Genomic DNA, 25941 nt, shown 5'->3' on the forward strand with positions numbered 1-25941 from the left:
ACCCAGGAGCCTGACTCTGCTGAGCAGCGAGAAGGAAAGCAGAGGACTGCATGTTGTGTCGGGCTGACTGGTGCCCCTGTCCTCGGGCTAGCTACCTCCCTGTTGCCCCCGGGGGAAGGGTCACCCTAATACTGCCTCACACCTTCCAGAAAGACTCCTGAAACTGCTGGTCTTGCCTTCAAGGACTATTGGCTTGGCAAACCAGCGGATTGAGAAAGGCAGCATTGAGAAAGGCAGCCGTGCTGGCGCTTATTCTTTGTGGCTGAAAGCTAATTGCCGGATGGGTTTTTTTGTTTAATTTTTTATTATGGAAATTTCAAACATCAACAAAATCCACACACAGGACAATGAACCCCACGTAGTCGCCATGGACCTCTGTGCTTATCAGCATCCTGCCATTCTTGTACCACCTAAACCTACACCCACTCCCCATCCTTCACTAGTTAGTAAAGGTTTTTTTGTTGGTTCGTTTTTGGTTTTTTTTTTTTTTTTTTTTTTTTTGCTGCAACAGCCACATGGTCCAGGGATCAAACCCATGCCACAGTAGTAACCAGAGCCACAGCAGTGACACCACCAGATCCTTAACACCCTGAGCCACCAGGGAACTCCAGTAAAGATTTTTTAAGGTTAAGATTTATAGACAGTAAATGGGCAAACCATAGCTGTCCAGTTTTGACAAATGCATAGTCCATGAAAAACACACCCTATCCCATGAGAATGTGACTATCCACCTCTCTCTGACCCCACCCCCCCTTCCCAGTCAATCCCTGCACCCACACTCTTCTCAATTTTTTTTTTTTTGACTTTGGATTAATTGGCTTTGCCCGTTCTGTATTTTGTATATATTTTTTCAGATGTCTTCTTTCACTCAGTGTGATGATTTTGAGATTCACCCATGTGTTAACGTTTGTCAGTAGTTCATACTTTTCTATCAATGAGTAGAGTTCCTCTATCAGCTTTTTGGCTATGTGTGTGTGTGTTTAGTGGTTGCTTGAGGGATTACACTACGCACCTTAACCTACCACAATCTGCAATTTCTCGTTTATTCTTCTGATGGTGGACATTTGGGTTATGTCTCCCGTTTGGCTAGAAAACTGCTATGAACGTGCTTGTACAAGCTTTTCAAAGACATATGTTTCCATTTCTCTTGGATAAACATCTGGGAGAGGAATTCTGGGTTAAAGGGTAGGTTTAAGTTGTGAGAAAACTGCCAAACCTTTTTTCCAATGTGGGGCTATCATTTTACATCCCCACAAATGTATGAGAGCTGCAGTTTCTCTTCTGTGTGCTTACATTTGTTGTTGTCGTAAGATATATATTTTTTCGGCCTCAACCATCGTGTGTGGAAGTTCTTGAGCCAGGGGTTGAACTCGAGCCACAGCAGTGACAACACCAGGTCCTTAACCCACTGATCCACAAGAGAACTCCAGATTTTTTATTTTAGCCATTCTAGCAAGTGCTTAGAGGCATCTCATTGCAGGTTTAATTTGCATTTCCCTAGTTACTAATGTAGTTGAGCATGACTTCATGTATTTTGGGGGCATCCGTACATCTTTGTGAAGTGGCCTGTCCAAGTCTTTTGTTCATTAGGTTGTTTTCCATTATTGAGTTGTAGGAGCTTTTTATATATTGTGGATAAAAGCCCTTTGTCAGATACACATTTTGCAAAATAGTTTCTCCAAATTGTGACATATCAATTTGGGTGTTTTGTTTGTTCGTTTGTTTGTTTGTTTTTAGGGCCGCACCCATGGCACTTTCCCTGGCCAAGTTCCGAGGCTAGGGGTTTAATCAGAGCTGCAGCTGCCAGCCTACACCACAGCCACAGGAATTCCAGATCCTAGCTGCATCTGTGACCTACACCACAGCTTGTGGCAATGCCGGATTCTTAACCCACTGAGCAGGGCCAGGGATGGAATCTGTATCCTCATGGATACCAGTTGGGTTTGTTACCACTGAGCCGCAGTGGGAACTTCCTCAATTTGGGTTCTTAAGGAAACCTTTTAAGATAAGTTTCAAATTTTGACGAAATCTAAGGTATCAATTTTTTTCTTTATGTTTACTACTTTCTGCATCCTGAGAGACCTTTGCCTATACCCCCATTTTCTCCTAGTAGTTATAGTTTTAGCTTTTATGTATAAGTCTATGATCTAACTCAAAATCATTTTTGTGTATTGTGTGAGGTAGAGATCAAGATTCATCTGTTTTTCTCTTCCCATATGAATCATTCGTTCAAGCAAGTTTCCTTTCTCTGTTGAGTTGCCTTGACACCTTTGTCAAAACTCAATGCAGGCAGAAAAGTGCTGGGGCTTCATTAGAAAAAAAATCAATTGACATTGTAAGTATGGGTTATATATTTCTGGATTAAATTTATTAATTTTTGTTCTAATTTTTGCATATGTTTTTATCAGAGATATTGGTCTAAATACTTTTTTCATAATAGCTTTACCAAGTTTTGGTGTCAGGGTTTGTTTGTTTGTTTTCTTTGGGTTTTTTTTTGGGGGGGGCTCTTTTTTCTTTTTAGTGCCACACCTGCGGCATATGGAGGTTCCCAGGCTAGGGGTCTAATCGGAGTTGTAGCTGCTGGCCTACACCACAGCCACAGCAACACCAGATCTGAGCTGCGTCTGCAACCTAACCACCGCTCACACCAACGCCAGATCCTTAACCCACTGAAAGAGGCCAGGGATCGAACCTGCGACCTCATGGTTCCTAGTCAGATTTGTTTTCGCTGTGCCATGATGGGAACTCTTGGTGTCAGTTTTGCTGACCTCATGAAATGAGTTGTGATGTATTCCTTTCACTATTTTCTGATGGAATTTGTGTGTTAATTCCCATCCCATTTGATTGCATTCACCAGTGAAACTGTTTGTGCCTGGAGTTTCCTTTGTAGAAAGGTTTTCCGTAATGTATTCAATTTCCTTGTTAGATATATAACATTCATATTTTTTATTTCCTCTTGCGTCAGTTTTGGTGTGTTGTGTTTTTCAAAAAAGTGTTCATTTGATCTAAATTGAACTTACTGGCTAAAGTTGTTCATAATCATTTCTTAGTATCATTCTAATTTCTAGAGGTATTCGTAGAGGTATATCTCATTTCATTCCTGACACTGGCAATTTGTAGTTATTTTTCTCTCCTTTTCTCTTTTGTTCACATGAGAGAACAAAACATGTTCTCTTTAATAAGAGGTTGTCATTCTTTTTTTAGGTTGGTTTTTTTTTTTTTTTTTTTGGTCTTTCCAGGGCCTCATTTGAGGCATATGGAGGTTCCCAGGCTATGGGTCGAATTGGAGCTATAGCCAATGGCCAAAGCCACCCAGGTCCGAGCTGCATCTGTGACCTACCTCACAGCTCACGGCAGCGCCTTAACCCTAACCCATAACCTACTGAGCGAGGCCAGGAATCGAACTGGAACCTGTGTCTTCATGGATGCTAGTTAGATTCGTTTCCACTGAGCCATGATGGGAACTCCTCTTTTTTCTTTTCTAGGATTTTTTTTAAAGAACAGTTTTAGGTTCACAGCAAAATTGAAAGGAAGGTACAGAAATTTCCCATATATCCATTGCCTTCACACATGCACAGCTTCCCGCATGACCAACATCCCTCACCACATGGTACACTTGTTACAATTAATAAACCTGCCCTAACATGTCATTATCACACAAAGTCCCTACTTTACATCACGCTTCACTCTTGGTGTTGTACTTTCTATGGGTTTGGACAAATGTGCAGTGTCATACAGAGTATTTTCACCGCCCTAAAAATCTGTGCTCTAATCCATTCCTCCTTCCCCTGCTCCTGGCAACCACTGATCTTTTTACTGTCTCCACAGTTTTTCCTTTTCCAGAATGCCATATAGGTGGAATCATACAGTATGTATGCATTTACTTTCATATAGTACAGTTGACCCTTGAACAACACTGGTTTGAACTGCATGGGTCCACTTATTTGTGGTTTGTTTGTTTTTTTTTCAATAAATATGTACTACAGTACTGCACAATCTGTGGTTGGCTGAACCTAAGAATGCAGAATTGCGGAGACAGAGGGCCTATTGTGAAGTTATACTCAGATTTTTAACTGCACGTGGAATGCCCTTAACTCTGAGTCGCTCAAGAGGCAACTGTAATATGTACTTATGTTTCCTTCATGCCTTTTCGTGGCTTGATAGCTCATTTCTCTTTTGAGGAAATTTCAATTTTGAGGAAATTTTGGTTTTGTTCATTTCCCCTGATGATTGGAGAGGTTTTTAAAAATTCTATTAGTTTGTCCTTTATTATTTCCTTCTTTTAACTTAAGTTTAATTTGCTTGTCTTTTTAGTGGCTCCTCAGGTTGAAAACTTTATTTTAAGCCTTTGTTTTTTAATGTAAGTTTATAAAGCTAAACTTTTCCCTCTAAGCATTGCTTTGAATGCATCCCACAGATTTTGATATGTCATGTTTTCATTCTTATTTAGTTCAGAATATTTTCTCATTTCTCTTACGGTTTATTCTTTGATCTGTGGGTAATTTTAGAAGTGCATTTTTTACTCTCTAAATATTTTAGCATTTTAGATATCTTATTGATCTCTAATTTATTCCATTATGGTCAAAGTACATACATGTTCTGTATAATTTCTTTCTTTTGAAATGTATTGAGACTTGCCTTATGGCCTAGACTATGCCCTATGTACATTTGAAAACAGGTTTGGGTGATTGGGTTCTGTAAATGTTGATTAGATCATTGTGATTGATGTGTCACTCAGATATTCTGTATCTTTATTGATGTTTTTGTTTAGTGCCTATCAGAATCACTGAGAGAAGGGTATTTAAAATCTCCATTCATGGAGTTCCCATTGTGGCACAGCAGAAATGAATCCAACTAGGAACTATGAGGTTGTGAGTTCAATCCTTGGCCTGGCTCAGTGGGTTAAGGATCCAGCATTGCCGTGAGCCCTGGGGTAGGTCGAAGACGTGGCTCAGATCTGGCGTTGCTGTGGTTCTGGCGTAGGCCAGCAGCTGTAGCTCCGATTAGACCCCTAGCCTGGGAACTGCCATATGCCATGGGTGCGGCCCTGAAAAGACAAAAAGACAAAAAAAAAAAAAAAAAAATCTCCGGTCATGATTATTTATTGATTTATTTTTTAGTGCTGTTTTGAAGCTGTATTACTAGGTGCATACACATCTGTAATGATTATGTCATCCTGATAAATTGGTAATTTTACCATAATGAAACGCCCCTCGTTATCTCTAGTAATATTCCTTGCCTTGAAGTCTATTTTGTCTGGTTATTAAAGCCCCTCCAGCTTTCTTAAGATTAGCACATGGTTTATCTTTTTCCATTCTATTACTTTCCACCTATGTATGTCTTAGTATTTTAAAAGGGTTTCATTAGCCAACATATAATGGGATCTTATTTTTTATCCAGGCTGACCATTTCTGCCTTTTCATTCAAGTATTTACTCTATTTACATTCAATGTAATCATTAATATGTCTGGATAGGGGACAGCCATTTTGCTATTTGTTTCATCTATTTTTTTGTCCTTTATCCCCTGCCTTCTTTGAGGATAATCAATTATGTGTTTCTTATAGTTTAGACGGCAAAATTCTTCAGGTTTTGGTTAGATAGAATGTCTTTATTTCATCTTCCTTTTAAGAATAGCTTTGCTGGAGTTCCTGTCATGGCTCAGTGGTAATGAACCCCACTAGTATCCATGAGGACGCAGGTTCAATCCCTGGCCTTGCTCAGTGGGTTAAGGATCCGGCATTGCCATAAGCTGAAGTGTATGCCAGCAGAAATTAGATTGTAGCTCCAATTAGATTGTAGCTCCAATTAGACCCTTAGCCTGGGGTCTAATCCATATGCCATGGTGCAGCCCTAAAAAGACAAAATAAATAAATAATAAATTTTTAAAAAGAGAATAGCTTTGCTAGATATAGAGTTCTGGATTGACAAATTTTTGGCCCCCAACACATTAAAGATGTCATTCTGTTGTCTTCTGGTCACCATTGTTACTGATGAGAGGTTGGTTACCATCTTTGTCATTGTTTACTTGAGTATAAAATGTAGTTTTCTCTGACTTCTTTACAGACCTTTTTCTTTTTAATTTTTTATTTTAGTAGTTTAACTATGCCACACCTCAGTTGATTTTCTTTATATTTATCTTTCTTGAGTTTGTTGAGCTTCTGGGACCTGTAAGTTGATGTCTTTCACCAAATTTAAGAGGCATATGGCCATTCTTCAAATATATATTTTGCCCTTTTCTTCTGGGACTTCAGCTATATGTATGTTAGACTACATGTTCTGTTCATTTTTCTTCATTTGTTTTTCTCTCCATTTTTCAGACTGGGTTCTATTGATCTATCTTCAAGTTCACTGACTCTTCCTCTACATCTCTAATCAGCCATTAAGCCTCTCCAGTGAAATTGCCATTTTAATTACTGTGCTTTTCAGCTCCCAAATTTCTACTTGGTCCTTCTTTAAAATTTCTGTTCCTCCATTGAAATTCTCATATGTTCATTCATTGTGTGTATAACTTCCTTTCAGTTCTTGAAGCATATTTTTAGTAGCTGCTTTGTCTGTATCACATGGATTAACTTAGTTTGGCTGTAACTGACTTCTCTCTTTTTTTTCTTTAGTAAGAGTCACAATTTCCTATTTCTTCTCATATTCTTTATTGGATTCTAGATATCATGATTGATACATTGTAGAATCTCTAGATTCTCTGTTCCCCTGACTGAGTCCTCTCTTTAACTTGGCTGAAGCAAGTAACAGCTGAAATCTCCTCATAGCTTTTTTCATCTATGTACTGCTGGTTTTTCACCAAGACTCCCATGTCTACCCCAGTTGGCTAAAGATTTGGGTGGACCCTGTAGTCGGATTTGGAAGTTCACCCCCTCTGTGGCTCACTTTCTTCCCAAATTCCCTCTCAATATTATAAACATCAAGACAACCAAGCTGCCGATTTCTGCCACCTAAGCATTTGTGGATTGAGGCATGCCCTCAAGCAAAAAGCCAGAGTCACTAACCAATGACAGTGGTCCTTCAAAGGTAGGCTCCCTGGCAATGTCTGACTGCTTTGGTCACCCTCTAGTGTCATTAAATAGTTGCTTTGAAAACAAACAAACAAACAAACAAACAAAAAACCCCACTTGTCTAGATTTTATAGTTGTTAGGAGGAGTTAGTCCAACCAATTTGCTCCATCATTCCTAAAAGACAATGCTCTGTTGCATACCTTTTAAAAACTACTTTTCTTTAAAAAAAAAAACACCTAAACTTTAATGTGTCAAGAACCCTTGATTAATGGACCAAAATAAAACATTTTTTAAGGAAACCAGATCAGCTTATGTGCAACCTACAACCTTGATTATCTTAGGTGGGTGAGGAAGGATTCTATATGGGATGCATTGTAGGGACCCCTGTGTGAATTTCGTGGGGCTGCCATTCAAAGGACCACAAACTGGATGCCTTCAAACAACAAAAACTTATTCTATCACAATTCTGGATCCCTCTAAGGGAGAATCCTTCTTGCCTCTTCGAACTCTAGTGGACCTGGCAGTCTTTGGCATTCCTTGGCATCACTCTAGTCTCTGCCTCCATCATCACATGGCCTCTTCCCTGTGCATCCTTTTTTTCTATTACAAGAGCAGTGTCACTGGATTAAAGGTCCACCCTAATGCAGTATGATCTCACCTCCATCCTTTCCTTGAGTGCATCTGCAAAGACACTATTTCCAAATGAGGTCACAGTCTGAGATTTGGGTGGATGTGAATGTGGAGGGACAGTATTCAACCCACTCCAGCTCTCCAGAGTGATCTGTCCATTGTGTCCAAAAATCCCATCTTAAGTTTAAGGGATACATCTGGCTTCCAGGATTCCGGGATTTGATAAATCAATTTTATTAGCAACATTGTAAGCTTCAGGAATACCACTGTCATTTCAGGTCAGTGTCTGATATTTCCTTTTGCCTTTTTTTTTTTTTTTTTTTTTTTTTTTTTTTTTTTTTTTGGCTATGCCTGCAACATGTGGAAGTCCCAGGGCCAGGGATCAAACTTGCACCACAGTAGCAATCAAACCACTGCAGCAACAACACCAGATCCTTAACCTATTGCACCACAATGAAACCCCTCTGTTTGTCTTTAAATGTCAATAGCCCCACCCTCCTAACAATTTGGGTGGCGCTCTGGGGCCCCCTTCAGTCTTGTCATGTTGGTGAGATGTGGCCCCAGAACTATGTGCTGGATCAAGGGCCACCAGGCCTCAAGGCTTTGAATCCAGGAAGTGTAATTTTTCTACCCATCTTCCAAAACCACATTGCTTTATCAAGCCCAAATTATATGGACCAGTGACCAGCAACTGTGGCCCATGGGTCAAACCTGGCTGATCGCCTGTTTTTACAAATAAAGTTTTATTAGAACACGGCCGGGATCATTCATTGTCAGCCATGGCTGCTCTTGTGCCATGATGGCAAAGTCTAGTGGTCGCAACAGAGACCAGCTGGGCCCCAAAGTCTCTAGTCCTTTACAGAAGAAGTTTTCTGACTCTGGTCTAAACAATATCCGCTAAGCAGTGTGATAGACAGCCAGGGCCTGGTCAGGGGCGTGTTAGACTAGGGAACACCCTAACATCAAAACTGCATGTGATCTTGAATAACTTGCATTCTGGAGGGTGCGTTCTGGCCACAGTAAGCAGAGCATGGGCCTACCATCTATCCCAGCTTTTCACAACCCCTTCTTGTTTTCATAAGACTTAAGCTGTGGAACATGAAACTGGTCTCAATGAAGTCAGCCTTCTCACTTTCTCACTAGTGGATTTGTTACATGGAGAGTTCTAGTCCATTTCTTCCTAGTGCCACTGAAGTTACCCACCTGGCTTCAGATGGGAGTAAAGTGATATAGCGGGGCCATATGATGGGTTTAAAGGTCAGAGAAAACTAAGGGACCTCGATTAAGCAAATTCCAACAGAATAATTCCATAGGTCAGTTCCATCAGGAAGGCAGAGAGAGTTGAAGATCCAGGCAATACATTATTGGAAATTCACAATCTCCTCTTCCTCCTCCTCAGAAAGAGGCAAAGAAAGTAAGGGGCACCAGTCACTGCGTAGCTCTGGGGACATCTGGTGGTGAGAAGTGAGTCAAGGTCATGGGAAAGAAGAATGCCACGAGCACGGCCACAGTCCATCCAGTGGTATTTGGGAGTGAGATGGGGGAGTCACAGCATGGTCACTAAAAATGGGGTCGAGCCAACACTCTCAGATCCAAGTGCATACCCACTTCTGCTTCCCTTAGGCAAATTATTTTAATCTATTATCAGTTTTTCTTTGTATTTTAAAAACAAAGCTAAAAAAAAAAAACAAACCTCCATTCATTATCAGAGGTGGGGACTCTTGGGGCTATACAGAAACATATATGACAGTATGTCCTGGGCAGTGTGTCTTGGTGCCTTGTTGTTCCAGCCTCTCTGGGAATTAGGAGCCCAGAGACGCCACTGATGGGTGAACGTGCTCAGAGCCACGGCCAGGAGGGAGAGGGATGGGGACAGGTGTATCTGACCATAACGCTACTTCTTCTCTCTGCAGTTTTCGTATTAAAATGCTTCTCAGGAGTTCCTGTCATGGCACAGTGGAAACGAATCTGACTAGGAACCATGAGGTTGCAGGTTTGATTCCTGGCCTTGCTCAGTGGGTTAGGGATCTGGCATTGCCATGAGCTGTGGTGTAGGTTGCAGATGCAGCTCGGATCCTGCGTTGCTGTGGCTATGGTATAGGCTGGCAGCTATAGCTCCGATTAGACCCCTAGCCTGGGGACCTCCATGTGCTGCAGGTGCGGCCCTAAAAAGACAAAAGACAAAAAAATAAAAAATAAAAAAATAAAATGCTTCTCAAAGCCCTAAGGTAGCCTAGCCAGTGTTTATTTTAAAATGAAGCGCTTTCAGAGTTCCCTCGTGGCTCAGGGTCAAGGATCCAATGTTGTCATTGCTGTGGCATGGGTCACTGCTATGGTGCTGGTTCCCTGGCCCAGGAATTTCCATATGCTGAAGGCATGGCCTGAAAAAAAAAAAACAAAACAAAAACCAAGTGACGAGTTTGACTTTTAGCATTTTCCTGGAGTGACCATTTGTATCATCTGCCACTTTGTGCTGAGGTTAAATGAATCTTTTGGCAGAGAAGTTTTAAACTACCTTTTTGCAAGACTGTCTGTGCCTGACTACAAAGAAATAGTTTTACGCTTTCTCATGGGCGAAGGAACAGAGGGCCCTTTTCCTTATTGCTGAAATGCTTGAGGACTTTTCTCCAGCCCAAAGCAATGTGCCATTTCTTTCCTCTGCTCTCAACTATTTTCTCTCTAGGCCAGTGGTTCTCAACCAGGGTTGAATCTGATCCTCAGGGGATACTGGGCAGTTTCTGGGGAGTGTGGTCCCTTGACAATGGTTAAGCCTGATCATATTGGCAAGTGAGCAGCAGTTGTCCCCAGCCCACCATTCAGGAATTCCTACAGAGCTATTTTTTGGGGGTTATATTTAGAAAAACATTCCTTGCCCCTCTCCCTTTTCTCTTCCTATGGAACAATTGTGCAACCTCTCCCTGCCCACTGTGCCCCCTTCCTTTCTCAATCTGGCCTGGGTTCCTGCATTTGAACTTGGAAGACAGTAGGTCATTACTGCTCGCATCTGAAGCTGCCTCTCTGGGCGTCATGATCACAGCCCTGCCCCACTCACTCTCTCTCCACCTCTCTTTAGAACTGAGCATGCAGAATTCAGAGGGTGGATCGGAATCGCCGGCTTCCGTGGCTCTGTGTCCATCGGCGGCAGCCCAGGCGCCCGTGGCCCAGCCTGTGCCAGCCTCCCCGCAGGTAACAGACCAGTGCTCGGGCTGCTCTGGGAAAACCAGCACAGCCAGGGTAGATGCGGCCACCTTGGTTTTGAAAAACATTTCAACCAGCAGAGTGAGGAATCTGCATTTTTATGAATTGACTTCTCAGTTCCACAGCTGCTGCTGTTGGAAAAGCTGCACCCTTGTCCACCTCCCCAACACCGCGTTATGTGGCTTTTTCACTGTTTGTTTAGAAGGTCCCACCAAGGAATCTATGCTCCAAACTCAGAAAGAAAGCACTTCCCTGATTCTGACTTAGTCTGTTCTTATCTGCTAGTGGAAGTTTTCTTGTATCTTAGAAATGACCCTTCTACACGGAAAGCCTTCCTATCCATAAGGCAAGAGAGAAGTAAGAATTGTTAGGAATGGGTTCAAAATTGAGTCTAGCATTAGAATTGGTATATTCTTTCAAATTTGTGGAGAGGGAATTTTCACATTAAGGCTCTCCCAACTTCTAGATTTCTACAGCAGATTGAAATATACCCCACAAAGTAGACATAAAGTTAGTGACATAATTCTACATGAAACTGAAGGTAACAGAACAGGAAATCATAGACACGTGCAGGGATCCACTGTGGCCATGGGATCATCTATGATTTACAAATCTAAAAGTTTAGGAGCATGACAGAAAGAATTGATTATGGTGGGAAAAAAAACCCCAAAATTTGGCAAAAGCTAAAAAGGCAGACATTGAAGCAGTTTATTCAGCTTAGAATGTACAGTTGGACATGTTTAGGGTTTATTTCTTGGCCCCAGCGTGGGTGCCAAGAGGGCATGATCATTGTCATCTGTGACCTAATTGACCACTCTCTTGCCCACTGAGCCTGGTGAAGCAGCCGTTCACCTCGTGCTCCCTTGGGTCCCTCTGCCAAGCCCCAGCCTCAGGCACCCCTGGCCCAGGTGGCAGCTGCTTTCACTGCAGCAGCTGCAGGCAGAATGGTCCCAGGGTGCTGCCATGGCCACCGAGTCTGTCCTAGGTTCTAGGGCATCCATCCTTGCTGGAGGTGGATCCAGCCCCACCCCACCCCCACCCCGCCCCGGCACTTCAACCCCCCACCCAAGCACTCTCGCCTGTAGGCTGCACTGCATTGCCTGAACAGTGAGCACCCTCTGTACTGTGATACAGTCTTCCTGCTTCACCTCTCAACCCTGCGCCACATCTGGCAGAACTTTCCACAGTGGATGTGTTGTTCTGTCACCAGCCCCACCAGGCTCCAAGCACTGGCAATGTAGCCAGTGCTCCTGAAGAACCGAATTTTACAATTCATTTAAATTGAATTAAATTTCAATGGTGGAGTCCCCATTGTGGCACAGCAGAAATGAATCCCACTAGTAACCATGAGGTTGTGGGTTTGATCCCTGGCCTCGCTCAGTGGGTTAAGGATCCGGTATTGCCATGAGCTGTGGTGTAGGTCGCAGATGCAGCTCAGATCTGGCGTTGCTATGGCTGTAGTGTAGGCCGGCAGCTGTAGCTCTGACTGGATCCCTAACCTGGGAACCTCCATGTGCTGCGGATGTGGCCTTAAAAAGCAAAATTAAAAAAAAAAAATTCAATGGCCACATGGCTACACAGTAGCTTCTGTATCCGACAGCTCAGCTTTAGGGTATATGCATATAAATCCTTAATATTCTTTCTAATTTATTTACTTGCTGTGAAATTCACACAACATAAAATTCACCATTTTGGAGTTCCCACTGTGGCTTAGCAGTAACAAACCCGACCAGTATCCATGAGGATGTGGGTTAGATCCCTGGCCCTGCTCAATAGGTTAAGGATCTGGTGTTGCTGTTAGCTGTGCTGTAGGTTGCAGATTCAGCGCTGATCCTGAGTTGCCATGGCTGTGGTGTAGGCCAGCAGCTGCAGCTCCTATTTGACCACTGGCCTGGGAACTCCCATATACCTGGTGCAGCCCTGAAAAGACCAAAAAAAAAAAAAAAAAAAATTTCCCATCATGGCTCAGTGGAAACAAATCTGACTAGTATCCATGAAAACTCAGGTTTGATCCCTGGCCCCACTCAGTGGGTTAAGGATTCAGCGTTGCTGTGCGCTGTGGTTTAGGTCACAGTCTTCTTGGCTTGGATCCCACATTGTTGTGGCTGTGGTGTAGGCCAGCGGCTACAGCTCTGATTCAACCCCTAGCCTGGGAACCTCCATAGGAGCTCGGCCCTAAAAAGACAAAAAAAAAAAAAAAGAAAAGAAAAGAAAAGAAAAAATTCACCGTTTTAAGGTGAGCAACTCAGTGGCATCCAGAATATTTTCATCACCCCAAAAAGAAATTCTCTCCCCATTGGCAGTCACCCTCCATCTCTCTCCCCCAGCCTCTGACAACCAGGAATGCACTCTGGCCCTGTGGACTTCCGTGTTCCCGACCTTTCATGTGAATAGAATCACACACTCTGGCCTTTTAGGTCTGCTTCTCTGGCTGAGCATGGTGTTTTCAAGGTCCATCCACGTTGTAGCAAGAGTCAGTGCTTCACTCCTTTTTCTGGCTGAGTCACGTTTCCGGTGTGTGGAGGGACCACATTGCGTATCCATCCGGCCTGTTGATTTCTGTAGCATCCGTGTTCTCTTTGTCTTTGATGGTGAGTTCATGGAGGGCGGAGTCCCTGTTGAATTCTCAGTACAATGGTGTTTATAAAGCCAAGCTTTGCAGAATTACCACCACCAGAGAGAACCAAGAGGCGGAGCCACAGGCTTGAGTGCGTGTGCATGTGCACGAGTCACCACTGCGTGCACACCTACGTCAGCCCGAGCGCATGCGGACATGCGCCCTTCTGGCCTTTCCTGCCCCTCCCGCTCGTTTTTCCGTAAAGCCGCTGGAATTGGTGTGGTAGTTCTGGCTGTAACCAGTGTTTGTTTTCAGAACTAACCTCCTACAAGCCTAAATGTCCTCTTTCCTTCCCTTTTAGAGGGTGTTGGTCCAGGCAGCGGGCTCGGCTCCCAAAGGGGCCCAGATGCAGCCAATCTCCCTCCCCAGAGTCCAGCAGGTGCCACAGCAGGTAACCACAACACAGGAGACGCGGGACATGCGCGGTTGGCACTTAGCATTCGGGAGCCCTGTCTAAAAATGATGATGCATGCCTTTTTGTTGTTGCTGTTCCTTTTTGTTTGATGTGTTCAGTTCCTTACCAGAAAGTTCTTTTGGTAGCTGTGTTTAAAAAAAAATCTTTTGCTGCAGATAGTTTGCAACAAGCCAAGAAAGCTGATGATCTTTCATTCATTCAGATATTCAGCCTTTGGGGCGCAAGCGAGCCCCTAGATAGAGCGCGGGGTGCAGCAGTAGACACGCAGGCAGATAGCGGAGGTTTCTGGATTGGAGGAGCATGGAGCCTCCTGGGGAGGCAAACCCATCCGCAGGCAAGTGCTGGACCCTCAGAGGGGTGCTTCTTGTGAAATTAAATTATTTGAAAGCAAAGCTTGAACGTGTGCGCTCAGCAGCCAAAAAGCAGCACAGATCATCAGCTCAAATAGTCAGCATGATCTGAGCAGCAGTCGGTGCACCTTTCCTGGGAAAAGCCTAACCATGCTTTTTATTTTTTGACTTTGCGGATACGATGGTCTTTGGCACAGCTACACAACTCTGTGTCTGTTATTGTGTTTTGCAAAAGTCATTAGGGAATAGCAGTCGCTGTGTGCCGATAAAACTTTATTTACAAGAACAGGTGGGCCAATTTGGCCCAAGGGTGGGAGTTTGCCACCTTCTGCTCTGTAAGATGCTGAATTAAAATCAGTTTAGGCTCCTTCCTGTCTAAAAGGGCCCATGAGCATAATTCGAGATGGCCAGACCCCAGAGGACACACCTCTGTCTTTGGGGGGCTCCCACTCAGATTAGTAGGATATTTAGAGATGTTTGCCTGGTGCTGTGTGGTTTTGGGGGTCCTGGGGGAGAAGCAAAGGTTGGAGGAGGGTGTCCAGGGAACCAGCAGCTCTCTCTTAGCTCCTCGAGGGAGAGGCAACCACGACTCCTGTGATTTCAGAAGCTTCCCCTCCTCTGTGGGGCTGGGCCTATCCCAGCTGTCTCTCTCTGGGCAACTTGACTTTTGTGTCTTACCCAGTTCCCTAAGACAAAGCCCAGCCAGCATGATCACCCCTGGAACCTTCTCAGGCATGTTTGTCATCCAGGGGGTTGTCCCTGGAGGTGGGAGTTGGTGTCCCTGTCCTGCTGCAGCACGAAAAGGCCTACAGAGAGAAGGCACCATGAGACCGGTCCTCACTTTTCTCAGTCCCCATATGGGGTTGAATTAGATTTCTGCTAAGCCTTCCTCGGCAGTGAGGTTCTGAAGTTCTGCACACAGCACTCTGGGCCTCCACCAGTGGGGCCAGCATCCCTCCTGGGCCGGGGGCGGGGTGAGGTGTCAGCTGGGGCTTTGACAGAGGGGGGAGGGGTGGGGTGAACTTGGGTCTTCCCACTGGCCCCCTCCCTCCAGGCACATTACTCCTGCTGCTTCTGCTCAGACCTTCACAGTCTCTCCCCACTGTGGCCCCAGGCCCCCTGCCCCGATGCTGGGAAGGGCCACCAAAGGGAACGACAGGGGGGCGGTGGAGAGTGTGAGCAGCTGGAGCCCCCTCCCCTGCCTGGGGGGGCCGTGGGAGCATCCGCTGCTCTGAGGTCTGCATCCTGTCAGCATCTCTGGCTTGTGCTGTCCAGCAGGACCTGCCCCTCTACCCAGGGGCAAGTGGGCCACACACATCCCCCAGCCCTCCTCTGCTCTGAGCTGCCCACTGGGTTCCTCCCACCCCAACAACCCTGCACAGAAGAGAGGCCCCAACCCACTGCAGTTCCATTCCTGTGTGGGATCATCTGGTATATGTAGCCATAAAGGGCCTGCCTCTCCTGATTTCTTTCTAGAAGTGCCAGCCATGGGCAGGAACACTGTTATATGGTACCAAGTATTCATAAGAGGCCAGAGAGGATATTTCCGCCTGCATAATCTGGAAATCGTGAACAAGGGGACTCTGTGTAACACCAAGTATCTGCTGTTGTTTCAGATCCAGCCCGTGCAGCACGTGTACCCTCCCCAGGTGCAGTACGTGGAAGGGGGGGACGCCATCTACACCAACGGAGCCTTGTACGTGGGTGTCCCCGCCCCCCAGGAAGGGGCCTCATAGGGAACCAACCATAGGCCACTGCCCGATCTTCTTTCACGACGCCCACCCTTGGGGATGTGTTTGCAAAAAATCCTCTCCCTTAGCCTTCGGGTGACAGGTTCCAACTGTTGCGATGGCACCAAGACATCACACCCCTGTGATTTCAGAAATCACACGTCATTGTAGCTTTACTTCTAGGAAGGGCAGTCTTTAAAAGCAAAACCAAAAAAGGCCAGGAAATCCAAATCCAACTTCTAAGTCTTAAGAGTCAGTCTTTGCAATCCAGAAAGAAACCCTTTCCTACTTTTTCATTCCGATGTCTGTTAACCCCTGGCTTTTTCTGATGTGGTACAACTCTATCTTCCCTTTGTCAAGGACGTCTAGGGTTTTCTGTTCATGGACCCTCTGGTGCTTGGGGCAGAAAGTAATGCGTTTCCCAGAAGCTCATTGTGCTCAGACGCGAGTTCTTTTGCTTGTTTCTGCCTCTGGTTTCCACGACTCCATCCTGAGTCCTGAGATGGCTTGGGAGGGTTTGGTTGTGGTTAAAGAGATGTGATTGCTGGAGCACAACATGACACAAAGGAGTGCGTCATAAAGCCTGTGCTCCAAGAGTCAGCATCCTGGTTTGATGGCATTGCGGTCAGAGAGGATGTCCCCTGGGGGATGGAGGGGCTGTCCTGCCCCCTAGAGGGGCCTTCCCTCAAAATGAGGCCCTAACCCTTAGTCACCCCTAAGGAAAAAAACCCCTACTGACTGCCTTTCGCTACAGCTAGATCTTGAAAACCTAGGTCTCAAGTGGCGCGGTTAATCATTTGATCCAGATGTTAAAGGAACATCAGACAAATTCTTGGAATCACTTAGAAATTCTTTTTCTTATGCAATTCCATTTTTTAAAACTTGCTGGTTTGAAAGAACTAGAGATTCATAGGAAGTTGCAAAATGAGCCCTGAGTCCCTTTGTACCCTTCCCCCAGCCTCCCCGCCCCTCTTCCTGCCCCTGGTACTGACATATTCTGTGACTGCAGGACAGTCTCAAAACCGGGACATCCACAGCAGGCCAGATTCAGCTGCACAGCCTTTATACGTGCCTGTGCACGGGAGCATGTGTGTACGGCTCCATTCGATCTTACCCTAGGGGTAGACCTCTTGCAACCAAGGTCAGGTCCAGCCCCGACTCCCCCCCACCAAGGAGCTCCCACAGGCAGTTTGTAGGTGACCAGTTGGCTGTGATCCTGAGATGATGGCTGTGACATCTGCATTGTGTTGACAGTTTGCGTCTGACATACCCGTGTGCTCAGCTCCGTGGTCCTCAGCATTCACATGAGGCCTTCTCTCTTCCGACAGGCGGACGGCCTACACCTACAACCCCGAACCCCAGATGTACGCCCCCAGCAGCGCCGCATCATACTTTGAGGCCCCTGGCGGCGCCCAGGTGACCGTGGCAGGCTCCTCCCCGCCGGCCGTCCCCGCCCACAGCATGGTCGGCATCACCATGGAAGTCGGGGGGAGCCCCATCGTCTCCAGCGCGGGAGCCTACCTCATCCACGGAGGCATGGACAGCACCAGGCACTCCCTGGCCCACACGTCCCGCTCGTCGCCGGCCACGGTATGTATGGCGGAGGCTCTCGGGGGCATCAGGTTAGGCCCTGAATAGACTCCCGGCAGCAGCGGGGACGGTGAGTAGAAGGCAGCCGGAGCACGGGTGTGGGAGCCCAGCCAGCCTCTGATGGGCCACTGACCCATGGCAGGTTCCTGCCTCTTTGAACCTCAGTTCCTCCCTTAGTAAAGACAGAAAGAAAGAAAAGAAAAAAGAAAAAGGGAGTTCCCATTGTGGCACAGCGGAAGCGAATCCGACTAAGAACCATGAGGTTGTGGGTTTGATCCCTGGCCTCGCTCAGTGGGTTAAGGATCCGGCGTTGCTGTGAGCTGTGGTGTAGGTCGCAGACAGGGCTCGGATCTGGTGTTTCTGTGACTGTGGTGTAGGCCGGCAGCTACAGCTCCAATTGGACCCCTAGCTTGGGAACCTCACTATGCCGCTGGTGTGGCCCTAAAAAGACCAAAAAAAAAAAAAAAAAAAAAAAGACAGAAGGTGAGGGGGCTCTGGCAGATCACCGTGAGCCTTGCATGTGGGAAGGCACCCATGTGCTGGTTGAGGCTGCCGCCCCTGGTGTTCCATCATGGCCGTGGTCATCGTCACCAGTCTCTCAGAGGCGGTGATCAAGCCATCCATGTGACGACTGGGCTGAACTAAAGCAGAGCTGTGCCTGTTTCCCCAGGCTCCAGTCCAAAACGCGGTTTCCTTTTACAACTCCATTTCCCACATTTACTCTTATCTTTTTTAAATGAGCACAGAGTAAAATGGACCTTTTTTTGGTGTACAGACTCCTGGTTGTCCCCAGATCAGGATACAGAATGGTTGCATCACCTCCAAAACTCCCTCAGGTGTTTCTTGGTAGTCATGACCTGCACCCGCACCCGCTGTTCTGTTGTCTGTCACTGTAGTTCTCTCGGGGTGGGGGTGGGGGGGGGTGCATAAAGGGACTCATACGAAGATACGTTTTGTAACTGGCTGCATTCACTCAGCGTGGGTCCCTGATTGTCAGTGAGTCACTGGTTCGTTCTTGATCCTGAGCAGCGTTCGTTACACCGCAGCTTGTGTTCCCATTCACCAGCTGCAGGTTACTTTGCTCTATTTTCAGTTTTCAGCGATTGTGCATAAAACAGCTAGAAATGCTCCCATGTATAGACAAATGTTTTCCTTTCTTGGGGGTCAGTACCTACAAGTGGGATTGCTGGCTCCTATGGTAAGTGTATGTTTAACTTGATCTGAAACCACCAGTGTCTTCCCTGGTGGTGGCACCGTTTTGCACTCCCCCGGCCGTCTCTGAGTTCCTCTCGCCCCACCTCATCGTCAGCACATAGTATTGTCAACTTCTTTCGTTGTAGCCATTCTCATAGGTGTGTGGTGGCATCTCACTGCAGTTGTAATTACTAATGATAGCAAGCACCCATTCACAGGTGCCTTTCCTATATGGTCCTTGGTGATGTGTCAGTTGAAGTCATTTGTTTATTTTTTAGCTGGGTTGTTTGTTTTCTTACTGTTGAGTTTGAGGAATTATTTGTGTACCCTGGATACAAGTCCCCTGCCCAGTATGTGATTTGCAAATATTTCCTCCGAGTCTTTAAAGTGTTTTTTCATTCTCTTTAGAGTGTCTTTTGGGGGAGTTTCTTGGTGGCTCAACAGGTTAAGATCCAGCATTGTCACTCCTGTGGCATAGGTTTGGTTCCTGGCCCAGGAGCTTCCACATGCCTCAAGCACTGCCAAAAAAAAAGAAAAAAAAGAAAAAGAAAAAGAAAAAAGTGTCTTTTGCAGAGAAGAAAAATATTTTCTGACAATTTTGGCCAAATCCTATTTATAATTTTTCTTTTTTGAAAAGATTACACTTTTGATGTCATGCCTGAGAGCTCTTTGCCTATCCCCAGGTCATGAAGATTTTCTCCTTTGTTTTCTTTGAAAAGTTTTATAGTTTTAGATAACATTTAACTATGCTTTATTCTGAGTTAACTTTTTTTTCTTTTTTCTTTTTTCTTTTTAGGGCTGTACCATGGCATATGGAAGTTCCCAGGCTAGGGGTCGAATCAGAGCTGCAGCTGCCAGCCTATACCACAGCCACAGCATCGCTGGACCCTTAACCCACTGAGCAGGGCCAGGAATCAAACCCACATCCTCATGGATACCAGTTGGTTCTTAACCTGGTGAGCCACGACAGGAATTCCCTGAGTTAACTTTTCTATAAGACATAAAGTTTATGTCGAGGTTTATTTTTATGCACATGAAAAAATCAGTTGTTCTGGCATTGTTTGTTAAAAAGGTTATCCTCTCTCCATCAGATTGCTTTTGCATCTTTATCAAAAATCACTTGGCCTATTTCAGCACAATCTGTTCTGTTTCGTTAATCTATGTGCCTGTCCCTTTGCCAATACCATACTGTCTTTAATTATAACAGCTTTAGAGTCAGTCTCAAAATTGGGTAGACTGGTTCCTCTCACTTTATGCTTCAGTATTGTACTAGATGTTTTTATAAATTTAGAATTTTCTGTATACATTTTAGATCAGTTTATCCATATTTACAAAAAAAATTCCTAGTGAGATTTTGACTATACAGCATTAAAGCTGTACATCAATTGATGTTTTTACTATGTTGGGTCTTCCGGTCCATGATCATGATATGTTTTCTCCACTTATTTAGATATTCTTTGATTTCTTCCATCAGCGTTTAGTAATTTTTGACATGCAGATCCTATACTTACTTTGTTAGGTTTATGCCTACGTATTTTTGGAGCTATTGTAAATGTTACTGGTTTTTCAGTTTCCAACTGTTCATTGCTAGTATATGAAAACATGTTTGATTTCCGGGTGGTTTTTTTTGTTTGTTTTTGTTTGTTTGTTTGTTTGTTTTGTCTTTTTAGGGCCGCATCCGCAGCACATGGAGGTTCCCAGGCCAGGGGTCCAATTGGAACTGTTGCCGCCAGCCTACACCACAGCCACAGCAACGTGGGATCCGAGCTGCATCTGCGACCTACACCACAGCTCACAGCAACGCCAAATCCTTAACCCACTGAGCGAGGCGAGGCCAGGAATCGAACCCGAAACCTCATGGTTCCTAGTTGGATTCATTTCTACTGCGCCACGACAGGAACGCCCTGATTTCTGGCTTTTGACCTCCCCTCTTACCCCCTTGCTGAACTAACTTTTTAGTTCCAAAGGTTTTTGTGGTCTTCAAGTGAGAACAGTTTCATTTCTTCCTTTTCAATCCTGATGACTTTTATTTCTTTTTCTTGCCTTATTTCACTGACTGGAACATCTAGGTGATGCTGCATAAAAGTGGTGAGAGTGGACGTGCTTGCCTTGTTCTCAGTCTTAGGGGAAAAGCTTCAGTCTTTCACTCCTGTGTCATGTTACCTGTTGGTTTGTTACAAATGCCCTTTTTCAGGTTGAGGAAGTTTCCTTCTATTCCTAGTTGTCTGAGAGTCTTTATGGTAGTTGGATGTTGAGTTTTGGCAGATGTTTTTTCTTCATTGATATGATCATGTGTTTTTCTTCTTTAGACTGTTAATATGATGGATTACATTGATTGATTGTCAGTTAAAAAATAACTTCCTATTTTTGTGGGGGCCTAATCTACAATAGAAGGTGATGTTCTTCTTTTCTTTTTTTTTTTTCTTTTTCTCTGCTTTTTAAGGCTGCACTTGCAGCACATGGAAGTTCCCAGGCTAGGGGTCAAATCGGAGATGCAGCTGCCAGCCTGTGCCACAGCCACAGCAATGCTGGATCTGAGCCACAGCTGTGACCTGCACCACAGCTCACGGCAACACCAGACACTCAACCCACTGAGTGAGACTAGGGATCGAACCTGCATCTTCATGGATACTAGTTGGGTTCGTTACCACTGAACCACAGTGAGAACTCCAGAAGGTGATAATTCTAGTCTGATCCCTGTTCTCTTGGTCCTGATGTGTTTCGAGGTCACCCTGACATCAGAGCCCCCCAGTTCTTGCTGTCCTGTCTCTATGTATATCTAGAATGCTTCCCAGGACCTGACTGTGAGGACAGATGTGGGGAGAAGTCACTTGCTCTTTAGAGCCCTGACTGTGGGGTGGTGCCTGTTGCTCTATCCCAGATGCACCAGCTTGTACCTTGCGTCACTTGGTCCCTCCAGGGCCGTCAGCACACCCTCAGAGGACTGGCTGTCGGACCTGAGTTTAGAGCTGCCGTTGATCAGAAACATTCCTCACAGACTACGTTAACTTTCACGGACGTGATGGCTCCATGTCAGCAGAATGGATCAACTTATAATAGTGAATAAAGTCACAGACCTGCTGGGGTCACAGGGCACAGTGCTCTCCACGGTCAACACTGTGTGCCAATAAATATGCAGCTCAGACCCTCGGCCGCCTGGTTACTGTGATCTGTCATCTGGGTTGCGCTAAAAGAATCAAGTTTTTAATAGATTGGAAATTCACGAACAGGCTGAGCTTTGACTCTCCCCACCTCCCAGCCCACAAAAGCTCCTGGAGAGTTATCATCTTGGATGAGTATCTGCCTCTCGACTCTGCCTGCTCCATTGTGGGGTTTTGGCTTGCTTTGGGGGTGGGAACATCTTAAAAGGACCAGCAGAGACTGAGGTACTTCCCAAGAGCCAAGGACAGGACTGGCCCTGAGCTTGCAGCAGAACTAAGCCTGTATCTGGCATTTTAACAGCTGTCGGTTTTGAGGGACTTCGAGTTAACCTTGAAAAGAGACCACAGGGAGTTTCCTTGTGGTGCATCAGGTTAGGGATCCAGTGTTGTCACTGCAGCAGCTTGGGTTGCTGCTGTGGCACAAGTTTGATCCCTGGTCTGGGAACTTCAACAAGCTACTGGCTCAGCCAGAAAAAAAAAAAAAAAAAAAAAACAGATCACAAAGATCAGAGCATTTCAGCACCTACAGCCCCAGTGAGTGATTTCAGACTTTCGGTGACACATTTTCTTGAGTCTTATTTCTGGTTAAAATCTCATCTGTATTTTAAATCTTAGAAGTGAATTCCCCAAATGGTAAATTTTTGACCACTTTTCCTGTTGTGCTTTTTTCTTCTTTTTTTGACCACATGGAGCAGAGATGCTAAGTTGAGAGTCTTGCCCTTCAGATTGCGTCAAGGGAAGGCTCCTGGGGTTTCATGAGGAAGAGCCCCAGGCAAGCAGGTGGCCCTCTGGGCCACAAAGTGGGGGCTGATGAAGACAGATCATCTGTCGGGTTTTTAAGATAATAAAAACCCAGCGTCCCTGTCCATGACAGGATGTGCTCTCGCAATGTCTCATCAGGGCTCCTAAACCTGGCCTGGTGAAGGGTAGGTGGACCACCTGGACTACATTTCCAGGAAGTCAGAGAGCGCCACGGTACAGCAGGGGTGGCCCTGGATGCGCCGATCACATGAAGGTTGGGGTGGGTGTCAGCCCCAGCGACTCCGCTCAGGTGGGCTGGACATTCATCTGGGAGCACCAGCTTCCCAGAAGCCGGAAGGGCCAGCACTTCACCTCGGAGAACAGCACTATCAACATCTCCTGCCCCCAAGTGAGGAAAACACACTTGCGTGGGTCTGCAGAGCCAGACTCTCAGCAGCCCGGCCCCATGGAGCACTTAGGGTCTTCTTTGAAAATACTGAGATCTCAATATTAAAAGCCATGGTATCTGGGGCACTTGGAGTGATGGATTGGAGTCCCATCCAATATTCAAGCTACAGCAGATGTCCTTGAGATGCGCCACTTGAAATCATAGGTGCTTCTTTACGGAGTCATCAGAAACTTGGCTCCTGCTCTCAAAACCCAAGCGAACATCTTGGCCCTGATGCCAGCGCATGTGGGTGCAGAACAGCCGAATCTCACACGCTCTGTCCAGCTCACCGGGAAGACGAACGCGTAGCCACTGGAGTGGATGTGTCTTTAAAGGATCTGTTTCTGTCGGCACTGAATCAAGGCCAAAAGAGACTCAGGACCATCCACGGCTCCCTGTGTGTGGCCTGGCTTCCCACGAAGGCCCCTCCATCCTCGCGGCGCCCCTTCCTAGTGGCCCACGAGGCTGGTGCCCCATCCACTGGGCGTCCCAGCTCATGATGGCTCGTCAAGTGCAAAACATCTCTGTAGTCTGTGTTCTCAGGGAAGACCCAGGATATCTTGATTGGACCAGGAGCTCACACACATGCTGGGCATTTGCTAGAAGCTTCGTCACACTCTGCACATTAGAGCTTTCGTCCGACCACCAGAGCAAAAATTTTGCTGGCAAACACACATTGTTTGATAAAGGAATTTCACCAATAGTGCCTTGGCTTTTTCTCTAAAAGACTTACCATCATTTTTTCCTTAAACTTAATAGACATTTTTTAGAGCAGTTTTCAGGCCACAGAAACAACTGAGCAGAAAGTACAGAGAATTCCCATAACTCCCCCCGACACAGTCTGCCTGATTATTAACATCTCACCTGTGTTTGGTGCGTTTGTTACAGTCAATGAGCCAATGTTGACACATTACTAACTAAAGCTCCTGCTTGACATTAGGGTTCATTCTTTGTGTCCTACGTACCTATGTACGTTCTGTGGGTTTTGACAAACATTTAATATCATCACCTTTGAATCTGGTTTTGCAAGTTTCTTTGTGAAGATGGGAGCAGTGCCTCTTTGAAAGATCTACCTGAAGTTTTTGTCTCTGTTCTGCTTTATGTGACAGAACTAAAGAAAGCTTACTGGAAAGCACTCTTGTGCTTTCTTTTTTTTTTTTTTGGTCTTTTTAGGGCCGCACCCACACAGCATATGGAGGTTCCCAGGCTAGGGGTTGAATTGGAGCTGCAGCTGCTGGCCTACATCACAGCCACAGCAACGGGGTATCTGAGCCATGTCTGTGACCTATGCCTTAGCTCACGGCAACGTCAGATCCTTAACCCACTGAGCAAGGCCAGAGATCAGATCCTCGGCCTCATGGATAATAGGTTCATTACCAATGAGCCATGAAGGGAACTCCCCTTGTGCTTATTTTGAAGAGTCTCAAAAACCTGCCAGAGAAGTCATCGTTTCTGTGTAGAGTGACACAAACCCCCTCTACACATCAGTGACTACTGCAGACACATGGGTCATCCACCTAATGAAAGCCTCTTCCTCACTTCCTTCACCCAATCCTTGTCTTCCTAATATTGTGCATAGCTGCAAATGCAAACGGCCGCAGTGTGTGACCCTAGTTTGGATCTTGGTCCACAAACAGGACATTTGTCAAGTGATTTGATTGGTTAACAGTGTTAAGTGGGGGTTAATTTCCAGCATGATGTTGCTATCTGGGGAGGCTGGTTGAAGTGCCTATGGGAATTCGTTGCGTAATTTTGGCAAGTTTTTTGTAAGTCTGAAGTTATTTCCAAACTAAAAGTTAAAACTTTTAAATCAATGAATTAAGTAGAACTGTATTTTTTCAAGTTCTAGGGACTGCAAGAACAACTAAACACATCTGTTTCAGAGTTCCCTGATAGCCTAGCAGGTTAAGGATCCGGCCTTGTCACTGCCGTGGCACAGATTCAGTCCATGGCCCAGGAACTTGGGCATGCTGCGGGCGAGGCGGAAAAAAAAAAAAAAAAACAACCCGCTAAACATGTTTGTTAGCTGTTAAAAATGATTACCTAATAAAAATATTACCTCTGTGAGGTAGAAAAAAAGAGGAAGAGTTGCTTTTTTATATACCATTTTATTCTATTTGAATTTTAATCACATGCATGCATTACTTATACATTTTTTATTGAGATAAAATTCATGCAACATAAAATTAACCATTTTAAAGTGTGTAATTCAGTAGCATTTTGGATATGCACAGTGCTGTGCATGAGAAATGATCCCTTCTCTATCTAAAAACTTAAAAATCAGTTTAGCAGTAAAGTATAATCTGTACCATGCAATTCTGATTTACAGTTGCTTGTTGCTGTGACTGTGGTGTAGGCCGGCAGCTACAGCTCCAATTCGACCCCTGGCCTGGGAACCTCCATATGCCGCAGGTGTGGCCGTAAAATAAAAAAATAAAAATTAGGAGTTCCCGTCATGCCTCGCTGGAAATGAATCTAACTAGCATCCATGAGGACACAGGTTGGATCCCTGGTGTGACTCATTGGGTTAAGGATCTGGTGTTGCCATGACCTGTGGCGTGGTCCAGCAGCTATAGCGCCAATTCAACCCCTAGCCTGGGAATGTCCGTGTGCCTCGGGAGCCGTCCCCCCCCTCCCCAAATACAATTGCTTAGTAAAGCTCTGGGGTTCAGAGAGCAAACCGCAGCCCAGTCAGCCAAATCCTGCCAGCTGCCAGGTTTTATAAAGTTTTATTGGCACACAGCCACACCTACTTATTCATATATCATCTGTGGCTGCTTGCCAAGTTGAGCAGTTGTGACAGAGACCACTTGGCCATCAAAGCCCCAAATTTTTATTTCAGACCCTTTACAGAAAAG

General features: G+C 45.5%; 1 protein-coding gene across 9 annotated transcripts in view; it reads left to right on the plus strand.

Annotated features, from left to right (window-relative positions):
• RFX2 (regulatory factor X2) overlaps positions 1 to 25941 on the plus strand; it is a 101326-nt gene that overhangs the window by 45150 nt on the left and 30235 nt on the right. For 4 of the 9 annotated variants that reach the window (XM_021083995.1, XM_021083998.1, XM_021083997.1 and 1 more), the window contains 4 exons: positions 10713 to 10825; positions 13756 to 13845; positions 15836 to 15915; positions 17278 to 17539. In XM_021083995.1, the coding sequence (XP_020939654.1) occupies positions 10721 to 10825; positions 13756 to 13845; positions 15836 to 15915; positions 17278 to 17539 (537 nt within the window). In that variant the 5' untranslated portion in view covers positions 10713 to 10720. Of the gene's footprint in view, positions 1 to 10712; positions 10826 to 12982; positions 13429 to 13755; positions 13846 to 15835; positions 15916 to 17277; positions 17540 to 25941 lie in introns of those variants that run through there. The other 5 variants (XM_021084004.1, XM_021084001.1, XM_021084000.1 and 2 more) reach the window with 4 other exon arrangements.

The sequence above is a fragment of the Sus scrofa genome, chromosome 2, assembly GCF_000003025.6.
Source record: "Sus scrofa isolate TJ Tabasco breed Duroc chromosome 2, Sscrofa11.1, whole genome shotgun sequence".
In the NCBI taxonomy this organism is placed as follows: Eukaryota; Metazoa; Chordata; class Mammalia; order Artiodactyla; family Suidae; genus Sus; species Sus scrofa.